The sequence below is a fragment of the Clarias gariepinus genome, chromosome 16 (genome assembly GCF_024256425.1).
Source record: "Clarias gariepinus isolate MV-2021 ecotype Netherlands chromosome 16, CGAR_prim_01v2, whole genome shotgun sequence".
NCBI classification, from domain to species: Eukaryota; Metazoa; Chordata; class Actinopteri; order Siluriformes; family Clariidae; genus Clarias; species Clarias gariepinus.
The window spans coordinates 27,675,933-27,693,451 of NC_071115.1; the positions used below are offsets into that span (position 1 = coordinate 27,675,933).

The window sequence follows — 17,519 nt, forward strand, 5'->3', positions numbered from 1 at the left end:
TGTGTGTATAAATGGGCTAACTAATATTTTAACCTCAGATAAAAATGATGGTGTGTGTTTTCTGTATCATGTCATGAGTAATGATTAAAAAGGTGGATTTTCAACAAGAAATCATAAATTCCTCTCCATCCCACCTAAAATAGAAAGAATTTCTGCCTTATTGTATATTATTTAGTGTAGCCAGGGCTGACAATGATGAAGATGATTATTATTATAATTCTTCTTGTTCGTATTATTATTATTATTATTATTATTATTATTATTGTTGTTGTTGTTATTGTTGACATTCTTCAGTTCTTTTTACAGCATAGCTATAATATTTTATTTATTTATTCATTCATTTTATTCATAGCAATATTTTAAATATTTCACAAAATATAATCTAAAATCATATAATTTACTAATAAGAACAAATAGTTACATAATCCTATGAAACTGATATTTAAAATAAATAAATAAATAAATAAATGGGATGTGACTGTGATTCCCAGCTGCAAAGCTGCACTTTAGTTTCTGTGTAATATTTATGCAAATCTTGATTTCCTGCTGTGATATCATATAACCATGTTTATCTAGAGAGGAAGCGGTTCTCATTAGTCCTCCTTCAGCACAAACATGTTCACTTCAGCTCCACTGCTGCTGTTGGCTCTCGCCACCTGTGAGTGTTTGAGTTTAAACTTTATTAGTTCAACTGACACTTTCAGGTCAATGTGTGAATCTTTTCTGTTTCTCTTTTCACAGATGTGTTCTGTGCTACTGAGCTCATCCAGCCAAACTCAGTAGTTATAAAGCCAGGAGAGACTTTAACCATCACCTGTAAAGTGTCTGGAGCTTCTATCACTGATAGCAGCTACTATGGAACAGCTTGGATTCGACAACCTGCAGGAAAAGCTTTAGAATGGATCAATTTAATTTACTATGATGGGGATATCCGTCAGAAAGATTCACTCAAAAACAAATTTGCCATCTCTCGAGACACATCCAGTAACAGCGTGTCCTTACGGGGACAGAACATGCAGACTGAAGACACAGCTGTGTATTACTGCGCTCGTTACCCACACTGACACAACAAACTGCAGCGCTGCACAAAAACATCATCTACATCTTAACTTAACTGTTGCCTGTGGAATCAGATCTTTCATGACATGGTCAGAGTCTCCCAGTGCAGTGCAGGGATGGTGTGATTGGCATTGCTGACTGTAGTGTCAGTGGTCACAGGGCTTAACTTACAGTTAACTTACAGTCCTTATAGTTACCAATGACAATAACTGAATATGTCTGGTTTGTTTGCTCCATAAACACACAATGTTTTGTCAAGGTTACAGTCACAGGAACAGGATGCATCTGTTCTCTAACCTTTGCTGCCACATGTGCTTTCTTTCTACATAATGGAAATCTAAAAGCAACTCTGTGAAACCTGTTCATTATTAATGTCTGAAGGATGGATTGAACTCAGTCTTCTCATTATATGTATTTTTTATTTAAATTACAACCTGACCACTGCTCATATTCTTTTGACCATTTTTAGGTTAAATGTATCTAAACAATAAAATACTAATGAATTGCACAAATAAATCCATGTGATATTACACTGTGAGATGATAGGGGGCACTCTTGTACTTTGTCACTTCATGTCATATTATTTCTGGTTTTCAGTTTAAGGTGATATACAATGTCATGAGATATTACAGAATTATACTTACCTAAAATCATGGAGTTTATTATGATTTTCATATAATATTTTATGTTTATGTTATGTTTTTTTTTTTTTTTCACTTTTTTCCATGCGTGTGATGTCATAATGCAAATATGTGTCCATGCACATTTGAGCCTCATCACTCACCATGAAGATCCCACTCTTCTTCCTCCTGGTACTAATCAGTCTGTGTGTCTCCAGTGATTTTTATTATTAATATTCATTTATTAATTATACTGCTTTAATGCTAATGGTCTAATTTGTTAACCACCTCTCTCCATTAGCTGTTAATGGCCAGAGTTTGGAGTCTATTCCTTGTCACAAGTAATCCTGGTGGAACTGTCAGTCTATCTTGTAAGGCTGTAGCATATAATTTTGGAAGTTATCCCATGGGCTGGATATGACAACCTCATGGAAAGCCTTTACAGTGGATGGGGTAATTCAGAACTATTACTGGAAAGACATAAGTTCTTGAAGGACAAATTGAAATAAAAAAAAATATATATATATATATATAGATATATAAATAAATAACAGTAAAGGCATTTCAAGACACAGTGGCATAAATAGATGGGAAGGAAGTGCAAAAAGTTTAGCTGCTGACGCTGATACTGAGCCTGACCTCATTGGGGTCCTTAAGCAAAATTCTGTTAAAAGGCGCTCCTACCTAACTTGTGGGACATGCAAACTGTTTGCTATACAGTCACAACTGACATTCTACTTCACTTGAGTTGATGGAAGTACTATTGTTATCAGTTTATCAGGGCAAATTGATCAACAAAAAGTTTGTTTTTACTCATTTTTTAAAGACTACATATATATATATATCTGTGTGATTGCATTACTTACATTATTATCATATGAAATCTGATAATGCCTTCATTTCTAAAAACAACAACAACAACAACAACAACAACAACAAAAACAAGATTATAATAATCACCGGTCTCCACCCAGTAGAGTACCTGACTCTGATCTTTTTTAATTGTGACGTTGTAATGCAAGTCCAGAGTGCTGTGTGTCCGTGCAGTATTTATGTGCAGCTGAGCTGAGTGCAGCAGTCGAGTCTCATCAACACTCACCATGAAGATCCCACTCTCCTTATTCCTGCTACTAATCAGCATCATCAGTGAGTTCTCAACCTCCGTTTATTAGTATTAAAACCCAAATAACTACATTTTCTTCATTTATATATATTACTTCCTTCAGCAGGTGTGAAATGTAAAAGTCTCGAGTCATTACAAACAACAGTGCAGAAGAAACCTGGAGAAACTCTGAGTCTCTCCTGCAGAGGATCTGGATTTACTTTTGGAAGCTACAACATGCACTGGATCAGACAACAGGCGAATAAACCACTGGTGTGGATGGGGGATATCCATCATGATGCCAGTCTTACTGGTTTTAGTAAACTTTTTGAAGATAGAGTAAAAATCAACAGAAATAATTCCAACAGCATGGTGTATCTGAAACTTTCTGGTGTAACAGCAGAGGACACAGCTGTGTATTACTGCGCACGTCAAGCACAGTAACAGAAATAAGGCGAAACACTGTACAAAAATCAGTGGTGCTCCTGATCCATTACATCTGTCCAAAACATTTTAAAGAATAAAATATCTTCCATTCAAATTTAAGTATTTAAGCAGTATAATTAACATTTTACACTGAGTCAGCACAATTCCTATTGCAATATGATTACATGTGAAACATTGAACCTGTGTTTGACTGTCTTTTATACACATTACCAATATTTCCACAGTGTTTTGAAATATAATTATGATTTTATAAAATTAATGTGTTAAAATGTATTAAATACGAAAGATTTTTTTTCTTGCAGAATTCTGCTTCACCTCTATCAGAGTTTTTCCAGTCCACTACACATACAGTACATCATATTCATTTTCATTCAGTTTTCTATCACATACAAGATAGTACATGATGAAATATTAAGTGCTCACAGACAAATCGAAAATATAATCAAAAATATATAAAATTATATATAACTATAAAATAAAAATATATTAATAAACATAGGCCAAGCTCGATTCCCATCTCTGTGTGCATGGAGTTTGCACTTAATTGGCGTTTCCAAATTGCCCATAGTGTGTGAATGAGTGGGTGAGTGTGTGTATGTGTGTGTGCCCTGCGATGGATTGGCACCCTGTCCAGGGTGTTCCCTGCCTCGTGGCCTAAGTCTCCTGGGATAGGCTCCAGGTCTCCGCGACCCTGAATACAGGATAAAGGGGCGCTGTTTCTCTATTCATACAACATCTACCTAACTACTAGGACTTAAGTTTAATAAATATGAGAGCATGTTCTCCTGGAATTTACATAAAGGTCATAAACTCTAACTGAAACATTGTTTCAAAGCTTAGAAATTTTAGACCTATTATATCAATGCTATTAAACCAGGCTTCATCCTCACTGTAAATACTAGTAACTCTACATGTGTATGTACTTTAGTGAATGTGTACATATATTCTACATTTGCATGAAATGCATCATGCCTCCATCCTTCTGTGCCTTTATGAAAGACTAAACACTGTTATGCAAATCAAACTCCCTATATTCCAACAGCGTAGTCCGATCATAAACTATAATAGGTGAAACAACAGCTAAAACAAACAATAAAAAACAAAGTAACAAGTGGCAAGCCAAACATAGCGGCGCAATCTTGAATTTCATCTTGGATACAGCCAAACATTGAGCAATATACGCCAGAAGCCAGGAGTTTGAGGACAGAGGACACTGCGGTTTGTTAGTGTGCCTGAAGAGACACAGTGACTGAAGCTGAGGAATCTGCTGTACTAAAAACAGATACAAATATTTTTCACGCAGCATTTTACTAAACAAGACATTACTATTTTCATGCTGTTGTAACAGATTAATTTAATCCCCCCCCCCCCCCCGATTATGCTCGATCATATTGTCTTTCCATTGGAATACAAACCAAAGACAAATAAATGTGATTTATAAACATATATTAAATAAAATGTAATTTTAATTAAATAAAGGATTACTGCAGAATGCAGATTCTGTAATGGCCAATTGACACGAGCACATTAAAATTTCCATCCTTCTGTATAATAATTCTGAATGACAAATAATCACAGCAGCCTGCAAGCGGGGGAAAAACAGAAAAAATAAAAAAGGAAGATATACTGTAGGTCAATTTTAAATGAGAAATTTTTTGTGTTTTTGTTTTTCAAAAGTTATGAAACAACTGACATGAAATATAAAGTTTGAAATTATCGTCTAACTAAAATGTTTAGTGATTCCACATTTACTCTCACAGAGTCTTACAGTGTTAATAAAGCACCTGGGCAGGACACAATATACCCGTATGTTTACATCACTAATATCAAATACCTGACATTGCTCATTTATATACAACACATTGCTTGCATTGATCATGTTTGACCAGAATATCAGATTTTTATACTGTATATTGTTTAACTCCTCTAGGGGTTGGACATGCAAATGAAAATTCCTCTTTATAAGTAAAGACTCCAGATGCATTATTTCTACATAATCATACTGTTTTTCAGTAACATCAATGGATTCACAAGCCGTTTACTGCTTTATTTTGACATTAATGACTAAAACCTGTGAGTAAGAGCATATTTCAGAATGTATCACTAAAGTATATTGTAGACTTATTAATGTAAGACTTAATCATTAAAAATAATAATAATAATAATAATAATAATAATCATTATATTTATTTGACAGGTTGTGTGTGTCAGTCACTAAACGAGTCTGAGCCGGTGGTTATTAAACCTGGGTAGATCTCATCAACTCACTTGTAACTATTCTGGGATTAGTGATAATGATGCAGCTATAGCTTGGATTAGACAGGCTCAAGGAAAAGGCCTTGAATCGATCTCACACATTTCTGCTCCGAGTGATATGTCTAAATACTACTCTCACTCTGTTCAGGGAAGATTCACCATCCCCAGAGACAACAGCAATAAGACTGAAGACACAGCTGTGTATTACTGTGCTCAGGACACACACTGACACAAACTTCACTCCACTTTCACTTACTGCTTCATTTATTTTAAATAAAGCTGAAAGATTCACATCGGAGTCACATGTTCTGTCTAATTCCCAAAGTAAAATAAATCCACATTTATACTGTGTGTATAAATGGTAACTAGTATTTGTACCTCAGATAAAAATGATGGTGCGTGTTTCCTGTATCATGTCATTAGTAATGATTGAAAAGGTGGATTTTCAACAAGAAATCATAAATCCATCTTTATCCCACCTAAAATAGGAAGAAATTCTGCCTTATTGTATATTATTTAGTGTAGCCAGGGCTGACAATGATGAAGATGATTATTATTATCATTCTTCTTGTTCGTATTATTATTATTATTATTATTATTATTATTATTATTATTATTATTATTATTATTGTTGTTGTTGTTGTTGTTATTGTTGACATTCTTCAGTTATTTTTACAGCATAGCTATAATATTTTATTTATTTATTCATTCATTTTATTCATAGCAATATTTTAAATATTTCACAAAATATTATCTAAAATCATATAATTTACTAATAAGAACAAATAGTTACATAATTTATCCTATGAAACTGATATTTAAAATAAATAAATAAATAAATAAATGGGATGTGACTATGATTCCAAGTTGCAACTTTAGATTCTGTGTAATATTTATGCAAATCTTGATTTCCTGCTGTGATATAATAACCATGTTTATCTAGAGATGAAGCGGTTCTCATTAGTCCTCCTTCAGCACAAACATGTTCACTTCAGCTCCACTGCTGCTGTTGGCTCTCGCCACCTGTGAGTGTTTGGGTTTAAACTTTATTAGTTTAACTAATAAACACTTTCAGGTCAATGTGTAAATCTTTTCTGTTTCTCTTTTTACAGATGTGTTCTGTGCTACTGAGCTCATCCAGCCAGATTCAGTGGTTATAAAGCCAGGAGAGACTTTAACCATCACCTGTAAAGTGTCTGGAGCTTCTATCACTGATAGCAGCAGCCACCGTGCAACAGCTTGGATTCGACAACCTGCAGGAAAAGCTTTAGAATGGATCAATTTAATTTACTATGATGGGGATATCCTTCAGAAAGATTCACTCAAAAACAAATTTGCCATCTCTCGAGACACATCCAGTAACAGCGTGTCCTTACGGGGACAGAACATGCAGACTGAAGACACAGCTGTGTATTACTGCGCTCGTGAAGCACACTGACACAACAAGCTGCAGCGCTGCACAAAAACATCATCTACATCTTATCTTAACTGTTGCCTGTGGAATCAGATCTTTCATGACATGGTCAGTGTCTCCCAGTGCAGTGCAGGGATGGTGTGATTGGCATTGCTGACTGTAGTGTCAGTGGTCACAGGGCTTAACTTACAGTTAACTTACAGTCCTTATAGTTACCAATGACAATAACTGAATATGTCTGGTTTGTTTGCTCCATAAACACACAATGTTTTGTCAAGGTTACAGTCACAGGAACAGGATGCATCTGTTCTCTAACCTTTGCTGCCACATGTGCTTTCTTTCTACATAATGGAAATCTAAAAGCAACTCTGTGAAACCTGTTCATTATTAATGTCTGAAGGATGGATTGAACTCAGTCTTCTCATTATATGTATTTTTTATTTAAATTACAACCTGACCACTGCTCATATTCTTTTGACCATTTTTAGGTTAAATTTATCTAAACAATAAAATACTAATGAATTGCACAAATAAATCCATGTGATATTACACTGTGAGATGATAGGGGGCACTCTTGTACTTTGTCACTTCATGTCATATTATTTCTGGTTTTCAGTTTCAGGTGATATACAATGTCATGAGATATTACAGAATTATACTTACCTAAAATCATGGAGTTTATTATGATTTTCATATAATATTTTATGTGTATTATATAGTTTCTCAGTAATATTATATTATATATACTGTATTTGAGATTTTTTTTTTTCACTTTTTTCCATGAGTGTGATGTCATAATGCAAATATCTGTCCATGCACATTTGAGCCTCATCACTCACCATGAAGATCCCACTCTTCTTCCTCCTGGTACTAATCAGTCTGTGTGTCTCCAGTGATTTTTATTATTAATATTCATTAATTAATTAATTATACTGCTTTAATGCTAATGGTCTAATTTGTTAACAACCTCTCTCCATTAGCTGTTAATGGCCAGAGTTTGGAGTCTATTCCTTGTCATGGACTAAGTAATCCTGGTGGAACTGTCAGTCTATCTTGTAAGGCTGTAACATATAATTTTGGAAGTTATCCCATGGGCTGGATATGACAACCTCATGGAAAGCCTTTACAGTGGATGGGGTAATTCAGAACTACTACTGGAAAGACATAAGTTCTTGAAGGACAAATTGAAATAATAAAATATATATATATATATATATATATATATATATATATATATATATATATATATATATATATATATATAGATAGATAGATATATATATATATAGATATAGATATAGATATATAAATAAATAACAGTAAAGGCATTTCAAGACACAGTGGCATAAATAGATAGGAAGGAAGTGCAAAAAGTTTAGCTGCTGACGCTGATACTGAGCCAGGCCTGACCTCATTGGGGTCCTTAAGCAAAATTCTGTTAAAAGTCACTCCTACCTAACCTGTGGGCCATGCAAACTGTTTGCCATTGCTACACAGTCATAACTGACATTCCACTTCACTTTAAATTTACTGTTTTCCTGAGTTGATGGAAGTACTATTGTTAATTTTATCAGTTTATCAGGGCAAATTGACCAACAAGTTTGTTTTTACTCATTTACTCAAGACTATATATATATATATATATATATATATATATATATATATATATATATATATATATATATATATATTTTTTTTTTTTAAGAAATTACCTACATAAAAAAAAAAAACTACATTGTTTCATAAATGAGATGTCGAGCTGCTGTGGTATAAAGAGAATAAAACGTTTAGGACCTTATCATCAAATGAATGATAGTAGGAGAAAACAAGTAATGCAAGCACACAGATACATTTACAAAATAATAATAATAATTATAATAATAATAATAATAATAATAATAATTATTATTATTATTATTATTATTATTATTATTATTATTTATATTAATATTACCATTATTATTATTATTATATGAAATTTGATAATGCCTTCATTTCTAAAAAAAAAACAACAACAACAACAACAACAACAACAACAAAAAAACAAGATTATAATAATCACCGGTCTCCACCCAATAGAGTACCTGACCTGAATCTTTTTTAATTGTGACGCTGTGATGCAAATCCAGAGTGCTGTGTGTCCGTGCAGTATTTATGTGCAGATGAGCTGACTGCAGCAGTCGAGTCTCATCAACACTCACCATGAAGATCCCACTTTCTTTATTCCTGCTACTAATCAGCATCATCAGTAAGTTCTCAACTGTAACCTGTGATTCACTCTTATCTCCTGTAATCTCTTGATTCACTTATCTGTATTCATTTTTATTAAAACCTGATTAACTACATTCTCTTTATTTATAAATATTACTTCTTTCAGCAGGTGTAAAATGTCTTGAGTCAATACAAACAACAAAATTCTTGAGTCATTACAAACAACAGTGCAGAAGAAACCTGGAGAAACTCTGAGTCTCTCCTGCAGAGGATCTGGATTTACTTTTGGAAGCTACAACATGCACTGGATCAGACAACAAGCGAATAAACCACTGGTGTGGATGGGGGATATCCATCATGATGCCAGTCTTACTGGTTTTAGTAAACTTTTTGAAGGTAGAGTAGAAATCACCAGAGATAATTCCAACAGCATGGTGTATCTGAAACTTTCTGGTGTAACAGCAGAGGACACAGCTGTGTATTACTGCGCACGTCAAGCACAGTGACACAAATAAGGCGAAACACTGTAGAAAAAGATCAGTGGTGCTTCTGATCCATTTCGTCTGTCCAAAACATTTTGAAGAATAAAATATCTTCCATTCAAATTTAAGTATTTAAGCAGTATAATTAACATTTTACACTGAGTCAGCACAATTGCTATTGCAATATGATTACATGTGAAACATTGAACCAGTGTTCAATGAACTCCTCATGCTTGGTGGGTTAGGATAATTGGGGTTCCCAAATTGGCTGTAGTGTGAGTGTGGCACAAATCCTGCTAAATAAATACAAAGCTCTACAATGATCACTAGGTTTCTGTATGGATGGAGAGGGAAAATAACTTTTCCTAGGTTGAAGGGACAAAACATCATGAATACCCTTATTCCTTGGTGCATAGATACATACATCACACAGACATATTCATTCACTACATTATAAAGATACAAATATTGAGAAGTGTTCTAGTACTAGCCTGTAAAGGCAAAATTGTCATAATGACAAAGTAGCAGCGCCATGTCTCTCAATGTGAACCTGTGTTAAAATCATTTACATTAAAAGCACATGTAATTACAAACATTGATTAATAACATCATGTCTCATTTACCTTGTTGTCCTCCGAGTGTTACCACACTGTAAAATCCAATTAGTAAACCTTACTAAACAAAAGCATGCAAACTGATTGCCCTAAAAAAAAAAAAGAAAGTTAAATAGAAATAGTTTGTAGTATTAACAAACGGCTCTCCAGTATTGTATACTTACAAGAGAGTTACAGTAACTTAAAGCTAAATTGTAGCATATACTTGATTGTTTACTTTAGATGTACTCATCTTTAGTACAGGTTACTCAGAATGACTATTTTTAACCACTATAGAATTTCAGGTGAAAGATACTTTGTATGTATTCCAAACTACTGATTTATGCAAGTTGAGATAACTTGACATTTTCTGCATTCAACTTGAATTTCTAAGTTAAATTTACTTCAAAAGCAACCCGGTTTACTTGTTAAAACCATGCAAACCGATTGCCTTAAAAAAAAACAAGTAAGCATTACTCTGATAACTTAAGTGCATCAATTGTTTATTACGTTTAAAACACTGAGAAGTGGTTCGCAATTTCACAAAGGAATAATCTAGTGACAATTCAAGGGTCAATTTATGGAATTTTTTTTTTTTCTTCTTAAGTGAAAGTTTACATTGGGGTATAAAATTACTTCAAATATTCACTTTAGGTTTTACAATTTATTACATTTTTAAAATAAAATATAAACCATTCAATTGTAAAATAAATCTATTTACAATTCTTCATAAAATACAATTTCTGGACCAAAGAAAAAAAAAAAAGACCTTGCCCTGACTGTAACATCTTAAACCAACAGATATAACACTTCGATCAATATCCACTTCGATCAATATCAGGAACAATTAAAATCTAACCCAAATCACCCCTATTCTTACACATTTTAACCTAACATGTAACTTAAAACCGTAACAAAGCTTCAGATGTTAAAAACTTCCTGCTGCTTCTTTCAACATCTGGAAATTGGCGCCAATTCACCCGTTCATGAGCTGAGCAGGCACAAATTCTATTACGCATGCTCTCACAAGTCTTGCTTCTTCTTCCCCCTTTTTTTTACTTCTTCATTATTCTTGGGTGCACTGCTGCCTCTCACTGGTACAATAACATCATTGCTTCCTTTGTTGCTACTTATGTGTTGCAAGTAAGTACCACTAAAACTATTAAGTAAATTGTTTTACTCACCCTGCAATTACGTGTAACTCAACAAAACCTTGTAAGAAGTATAGTTTTAATTTTTTTTGAGTAAAGTTTACTATTTATATGCGAGTCAGCAAAGCTATTGGAATTTACAGTGCATTAGCAAATATGCCCGACATTTAGAGATGCTTGACACAGATCTAGATTAAAATACCTCAATCATTAAATAACTCACATCCCTACTGTATATCACTTTTTTTTAACAAGTTAAATTTTTTAAACTGTGGCACAAAATAACAACTTTTGTGTTCCCAAAACTGACTGGTATGATATATTAAAAAGAAAAAGTCCAAATGCACACAGGGAAAACTATATTACAAATATAATGCTTGACCCATACACTGTTTGACCATATTTATCATTTTAAAGTGGCCCTACTGGCATTTCTAGGACTAGACCAACAATGCATTGCAAAATACAGAAGAAAAACCGTATTAAATAAATACAGACGACTACTGATGAAAAGTGAAAAATATTTCCCAAAATACATTGTTTTCTACAGCACATTACTGATTTAATGGAAAACACTACATTACGGTCAGATTGTGGCTGTTTTTTTAACAGCATTTTTTTTTTTACGATGTACATTCAGTAGCTTCTTCTGTCTCTAATAAGTAATTAAATGAAGAGCCATGTGCCATGTTGAAATGCTGTGATCACAGGTATTTGAAATGTTGTGATAAAGACCCAAAATTATACTGTTTCATATAAACTAGTTTATAAGAAACGATATCTAAAATAATATGTTAACTAATAATGTGTATTTTTTTTGTTATTAATCTTTTAAATTAAAAAGAAACAATGGACACTTTAAAAGTCTGTGTCTCAATACAAGAACCAGTTACTGTTGTTTCTTGCCTAAAGAGGGCAGCCTGTGTAAACTAAATCATCTCTATCTGTTCTTTAATACACATTCAGCTTCTTCTGCCCTGTTTTGGGGACCTGGACCCTATCCCAGAGGGGTGCCAATTCATTGCAGTGCACACACACACACACACACACACACACACACACACTATACAAGCAAATTGGGAATGCCAATGAATCTAATCTGCATCTCATTGCTGTAGGAGAAAACTAAAGAACCTGAAGGAAACCCACAAAACCCAGGGAGAACATGTAAAGGGCATGTACACAGACCCGAGGTGGGAATAGAACCCTGGAATGTAGATGTGCAAGACCACAGTGCTAACCAGTATGCCACCATGCCGTCTTCTGTCTTATTTTTGAAAATAATTTCAGTTTTATTAGGTAACCCGGATTAGACAAACATCTAAAACTGATAGTTTCAGAAACATTTGTGCAGTCCAGTGATTATCCCTGTTCAGAAATCTTCATGATCCGTTTAGTGTTACCATTATACCATTATACAGTATCTAATGAGTAAATTTAACAGTATGAAACACAGTCTTACAGTAAGATTTCTTTTTCTCCCTTCATTTATATTCCTCAGTGAAGTCTCTAGTGGGAGTGACATGCAAATGAACCCTGTGTTTGAACCATTTATTCTGGAACCAGCAGTTTGAGATCATTTACAGCAACAGTAATCATTTTTTAAGATGGGACAAGGCCGAGTTCTTATTTACTTTGCTCTAGCAATGTTTATTCAACGTTAGTATTAATACTGATTTCTTAATAAAAAATCTTCATTTATACTTTTTTTCTTAAGTTAACTTAAATCTTTGTTTACTCTTGTATTTCAGATTCCTGCAGTCAGACACTGATTGAGTCTGAATCAGTAATTATTAAACCTGGTCAGTCTCATACACTGACCTGCACCGCCTCGGGATTTACCTTTAGTAGCTACTGGATGGCTTGGAACAGACAGGCTCCTGGAAAAGGGCTGGAATGGGTTGCATCTATCTCAGATGGTAGTGGTAGCAAGTATTACTCCAGTGCAGTTAATGGTCGCTTCACCATCTCCAGAGACAACAGTAAGATGCAGGTGTATCTGCACATGAGCAGCGTGAGGACAGAAGACACTGGAGTGTATTACTGCGCCAAAGACACACAGTGATACTTCTGCTTAGACACCAGTACAAAAACACATGCTTGGTGTAGTCACATGACAAGTTCACATTTTCATAAGCAGAGCATTCCTAAAGAACCAAAAGGTTTAGATTGGCTATGAGTGACCTAATACCACTTTTTGTGGCCTATATCGACTTTTATACTGTATTTACTCATTTCATGTAAGTTTAAGACCTTTTCACTGGATTTATATAGGAAAATTAACCAATCTGCCCTGATACAACATAACAATACATGGTGATTTTTTTGCTGATTCTTATGTACAGTCCCTGACCTTCTCTGCTTCTGTGATAAAGAGTTCTGTAGAGTCAGTCACTCCTGTAATTTATCTGGGCTCATAATGAGCAGCTACTATACGCACCGGATCCGTCAGAAACCAGGACAAGGACTTAAGTGGATTAAGTGCATTGATGCTAACGGAAGTAAAGAGTCTGAAAGCTGATGACATGGCTGTTTATTACCGTGCACAAGACTCGCTCTGACACAACAGACTCCAGAGCTGTACAAAAACACTTTATCAAGAGCTGTGAAAATTCCCTTAGCAAGGAACCTAACATCAGAAAAATTTATTATAAACATCATCCATTCTAACTCAGAATTTACCTCTTTATTCCCGACACCTTTAAAAACTCCTTAAGCTAGTTCTAATTAATAATAGCGGCATCTGATGTCATTTGTCCACAGCATACATTGATAATGGATAAATATAAGGACAAGGCATGCATTACTTATCCATTTATTTTTTTATTTATTTTTTATTTCTTTTTATTTATTTATTAAACCTCAAAAATGCTGTTGAATGCTTTTATTAGTACTGTATTTAATGGATTCTGTATAGGATAATGTGAATTGTTTAATAAGTGGGAGTTTCTGAAAGGATGTAACATGTTTTCTTTGTTCAGTGATCATCCCTCATCAGAAAACTTCATGGTTTAGACACAAAAAAATAGAAATACACTTAACACAACAGCTTTCTCTAATATTAAACAAAAATCATTTATGCATTGTTAAGCAATAATATATCCGGATGTATGTTGAAAATAATCTAAAGTGCCATGTTCCTGAGTTTCTCTTAGAACCCTGAAGTTGGTGTTTCTGTAACTCTAAGAGGCTGCTGCACAGATCCCCAGAGTTCTCCAGTTTGATTAACATGGATTGCCATCAGATGTCATTCCGGATACTTTATTAGATACCTAAACGTCAGACCTGGATACAGTTTTTCGTCACTTTTTTTTTTTTTTTTTTTTTGCCTGCAGGTAAGATGAAAAGAAAATAGAAACAGGATAAAAAAGGAAAACATTTAGAAAAGACACAGAAAATAGAAGAATCAGGGGAGAAGAGAAATTTAAGGCATGACCAAGAAAAAAGTTGCACTTTAATTGTTTGTACTTACAACTAATATTAAGTGTCCACCAAATAAGATGTAAACCACCAAACCTTCCATTCTGAAGACTTTTTAACTGTACATTATTGATAACAATCCTATTATTGATTTTATCAGTGGCATCAGACCGATTCCACCTGACCCTCAGATTTCTTTTCATGCATTTTAAACGTAAAATACTATTTATGCTATGATTGGCTGAATGTCTACCAGTTATTATAATGGCAGCATAAACCAATCTCATCCACATCTTAAATTCAATATTTAATCATCAGTCAATGTAAATCCAATGGCATTGCTTTTTATCTTGCTTTAGTCCAGAGTTGTTACCTAACTATGATTAACAGACCAGATGATTAATGTTTAGTCTGACACTTATACACACCAGACAGACTAGATAGAGAGATGCACTGCAAACTAGTGCATCAGTTTAACATTTCTTAATACATGATCTTGCAATATGGTAAAAAGATACTCCTTCAAAAATGTTCTTTATAATTTCTACCACAATGATAGTGGAAGCTCTACTATGTGGACATTTTTCTATGTTATTATTTCTAAATTTCTAAGTAAATGTCGTTGTTCTGGCATCAAAACGAGAGTGCTTCTTAATAACATGCCAAGCTACTCTAATAACATGAACCAACTTCCTATTAACAGTAATTACAAATGGATAAAAAGAATTTACATTGTAAATAATTTATCCAGATGTTGTTGCATGAACGGAACAAACTCTTTGGGACCTCAACATGAAATAATAGTATGAACAGTAAGAAAAATCAAGGAATGCACACACAGATACATGCACAAAGAAAAAGAAAAAAACACTATCTATAGTCCCTTATTTATTTATTTATTTATTTATTTTATTTTTTATTCCTTTATTTATTTTTCCTCTATACTGCTTATCCTGTGTGCAGTGTTATAGAGGCCTGGCACGATTCCAGGAGACTTAGGCACAAAGCAGGGTACAATATGAGCAGGGTGCCAAATCCATCACAGGGCACACACACACACACACACACACACACACACACACACACACACACACACACACACACACACACAGACTCCAACAAGGCTCCAATCATTCTTTATGTTTTTAGTGGCCACTGAAAGCTGTAAAACACAATTTTGAATTATGGAAAGACATATAATATATAATATATATAATATATAATATTAATAATGCATGTGTTATCGTGTTGTTAGTGGGGTTTCTAATATAACAGAGGCATCTATCAAGAAAACAGTTTTTCCCACCAAAAATTAAAAATTCATGCTTTGTCTATTTTAAACATGTTTTAAATACTAACTCCTCCCATCATTAGATATGCAAATACAAGCATCAGGGCTGGACATCACTCAATATATGTGATGTGATGGTCGCTTAAACTTTGGAGAACAGAGAAGAGAAACAACACACATCATGTTCTCTACATCTCTACTCCTCCTGCTGGGAGCTGCTTCCTGTGAGTGTTTTATATAATATAATTTATATATATATATATATATATATATATATATATATATATATATATATATATATATATATATATATATATATATTTACTACAATAATAATAAATCTGCAGCAGACTGTATATTGTGTGAGATAATACAGTGAGTTTTCTTGTACAGACGTCCACAGTGAGGAACTGACTCAGCCTGCTGCCATGACAGTCCAGCCGGGCCAGAGTCTCTCCATCACCTGTAAGACTTCATATTCAGTTACACTATATGGTACAGCTTGGAACCGACATCCTGCAGGAAAAGTTATGGAGTATATTGGGTACATATGGATGGATGGGAATACATATTACAGTGACAAGCTAAAAAATAAGTTCAGCATCTCCAGAGACACTTCTACTAACACAATAACAATTCGAGGACAAAATCTGCAAACTGAAGACACAGCTGTGTATTACTGCGCAAGATTCTCACAGTGATACAGAACAGTGGATTCCGCTTACAAAAACTATATAAGAAATAATGATTGTACTCAAAGCTTTACTTTCTTACACAAACTGAGTATATAATAGTTTGTGTTAATTTTAAACAATATTTATTAAAAATGCTTTCTTCAAAACTTTTTTTTTTTTTTTTTCATTTTGAACCATTACTAATCCCTTCGTTGAAGAAAATATTTAATATTCAGTTCAAATAAATGTTCAGGCAGCGGATTCAAGAATAATACAGCATGTTTACAACAGAGTATTGTGTTTAAGTATTTTACATAGTTTAGATTCTGATAATTGAAATAAATCATGGAGGCAGCAGAGAAAGGAATTATATTCAAATGCACGAGACAGCATACTCAGGAGGCAGAATACGCACCATACTCATACGCAGGCAGCAACATACTCATACACAATAGACAGAATACGCAGCTTACTCATATGCAGGAGGCAGAATACACAGTATCTTCATACGCAAGAGGCAGCATGCTCGTACGCGGGAGGCAGCATACTCATACTGTAAGTAGGAGGCAGAGTACGTAGCATACTCATACACAGGAGACAACATAGACTGTATAGGGCTGGATAACACTCAATTTATGTAATGTGATGGTATCTTAAACTTTGGAGAACAGAGAAGAGAAAGAACAAACACGTTTTCTACAGTGGATCTCTACTGCACCTGCTAGCAGCTGCTTCCTGTGAGTGCCAATTTACTACAATTATAATAAATCTGCAGCATGCTGTTTATTGTGTGAGATAT

At 34.0% G+C, this 17,519-nt stretch overlaps 3 gene segments (V, D, J or C); all 3 read left to right on the forward strand.

Annotated features, from left to right (window-relative positions):
* Positions 1-568: 568 nt before the first annotated feature.
* LOC128544700 (immunoglobulin heavy variable 4-61-like) lies at positions 569-1,492 on the forward strand. The segment is given in 2 exon segments: positions 569-658; positions 742-1,492. Coding segments are annotated over 2 exon segments (366 nt in total).
* Positions 1,493-6,430: 4,938 nt separating this feature from the next.
* On the forward strand, positions 6,431-7,519 carry LOC128544697 (immunoglobulin heavy variable 4-39-like). The segment is given in 2 exon segments: positions 6,431-6,509; positions 6,597-7,519. Coding segments are annotated over 2 exon segments (369 nt in total).
* A 5,337-nt stretch (positions 7,520-12,856) lies between these two features.
* Positions 12,857-13,400, forward strand: LOC128544300 (Ig heavy chain V region 914-like). The segment is given in 2 exon segments: positions 12,857-12,994; positions 13,087-13,400. Coding segments are annotated over 2 exon segments (366 nt in total).
* Positions 13,401-17,519: the final 4,119 nt, after the last annotated feature.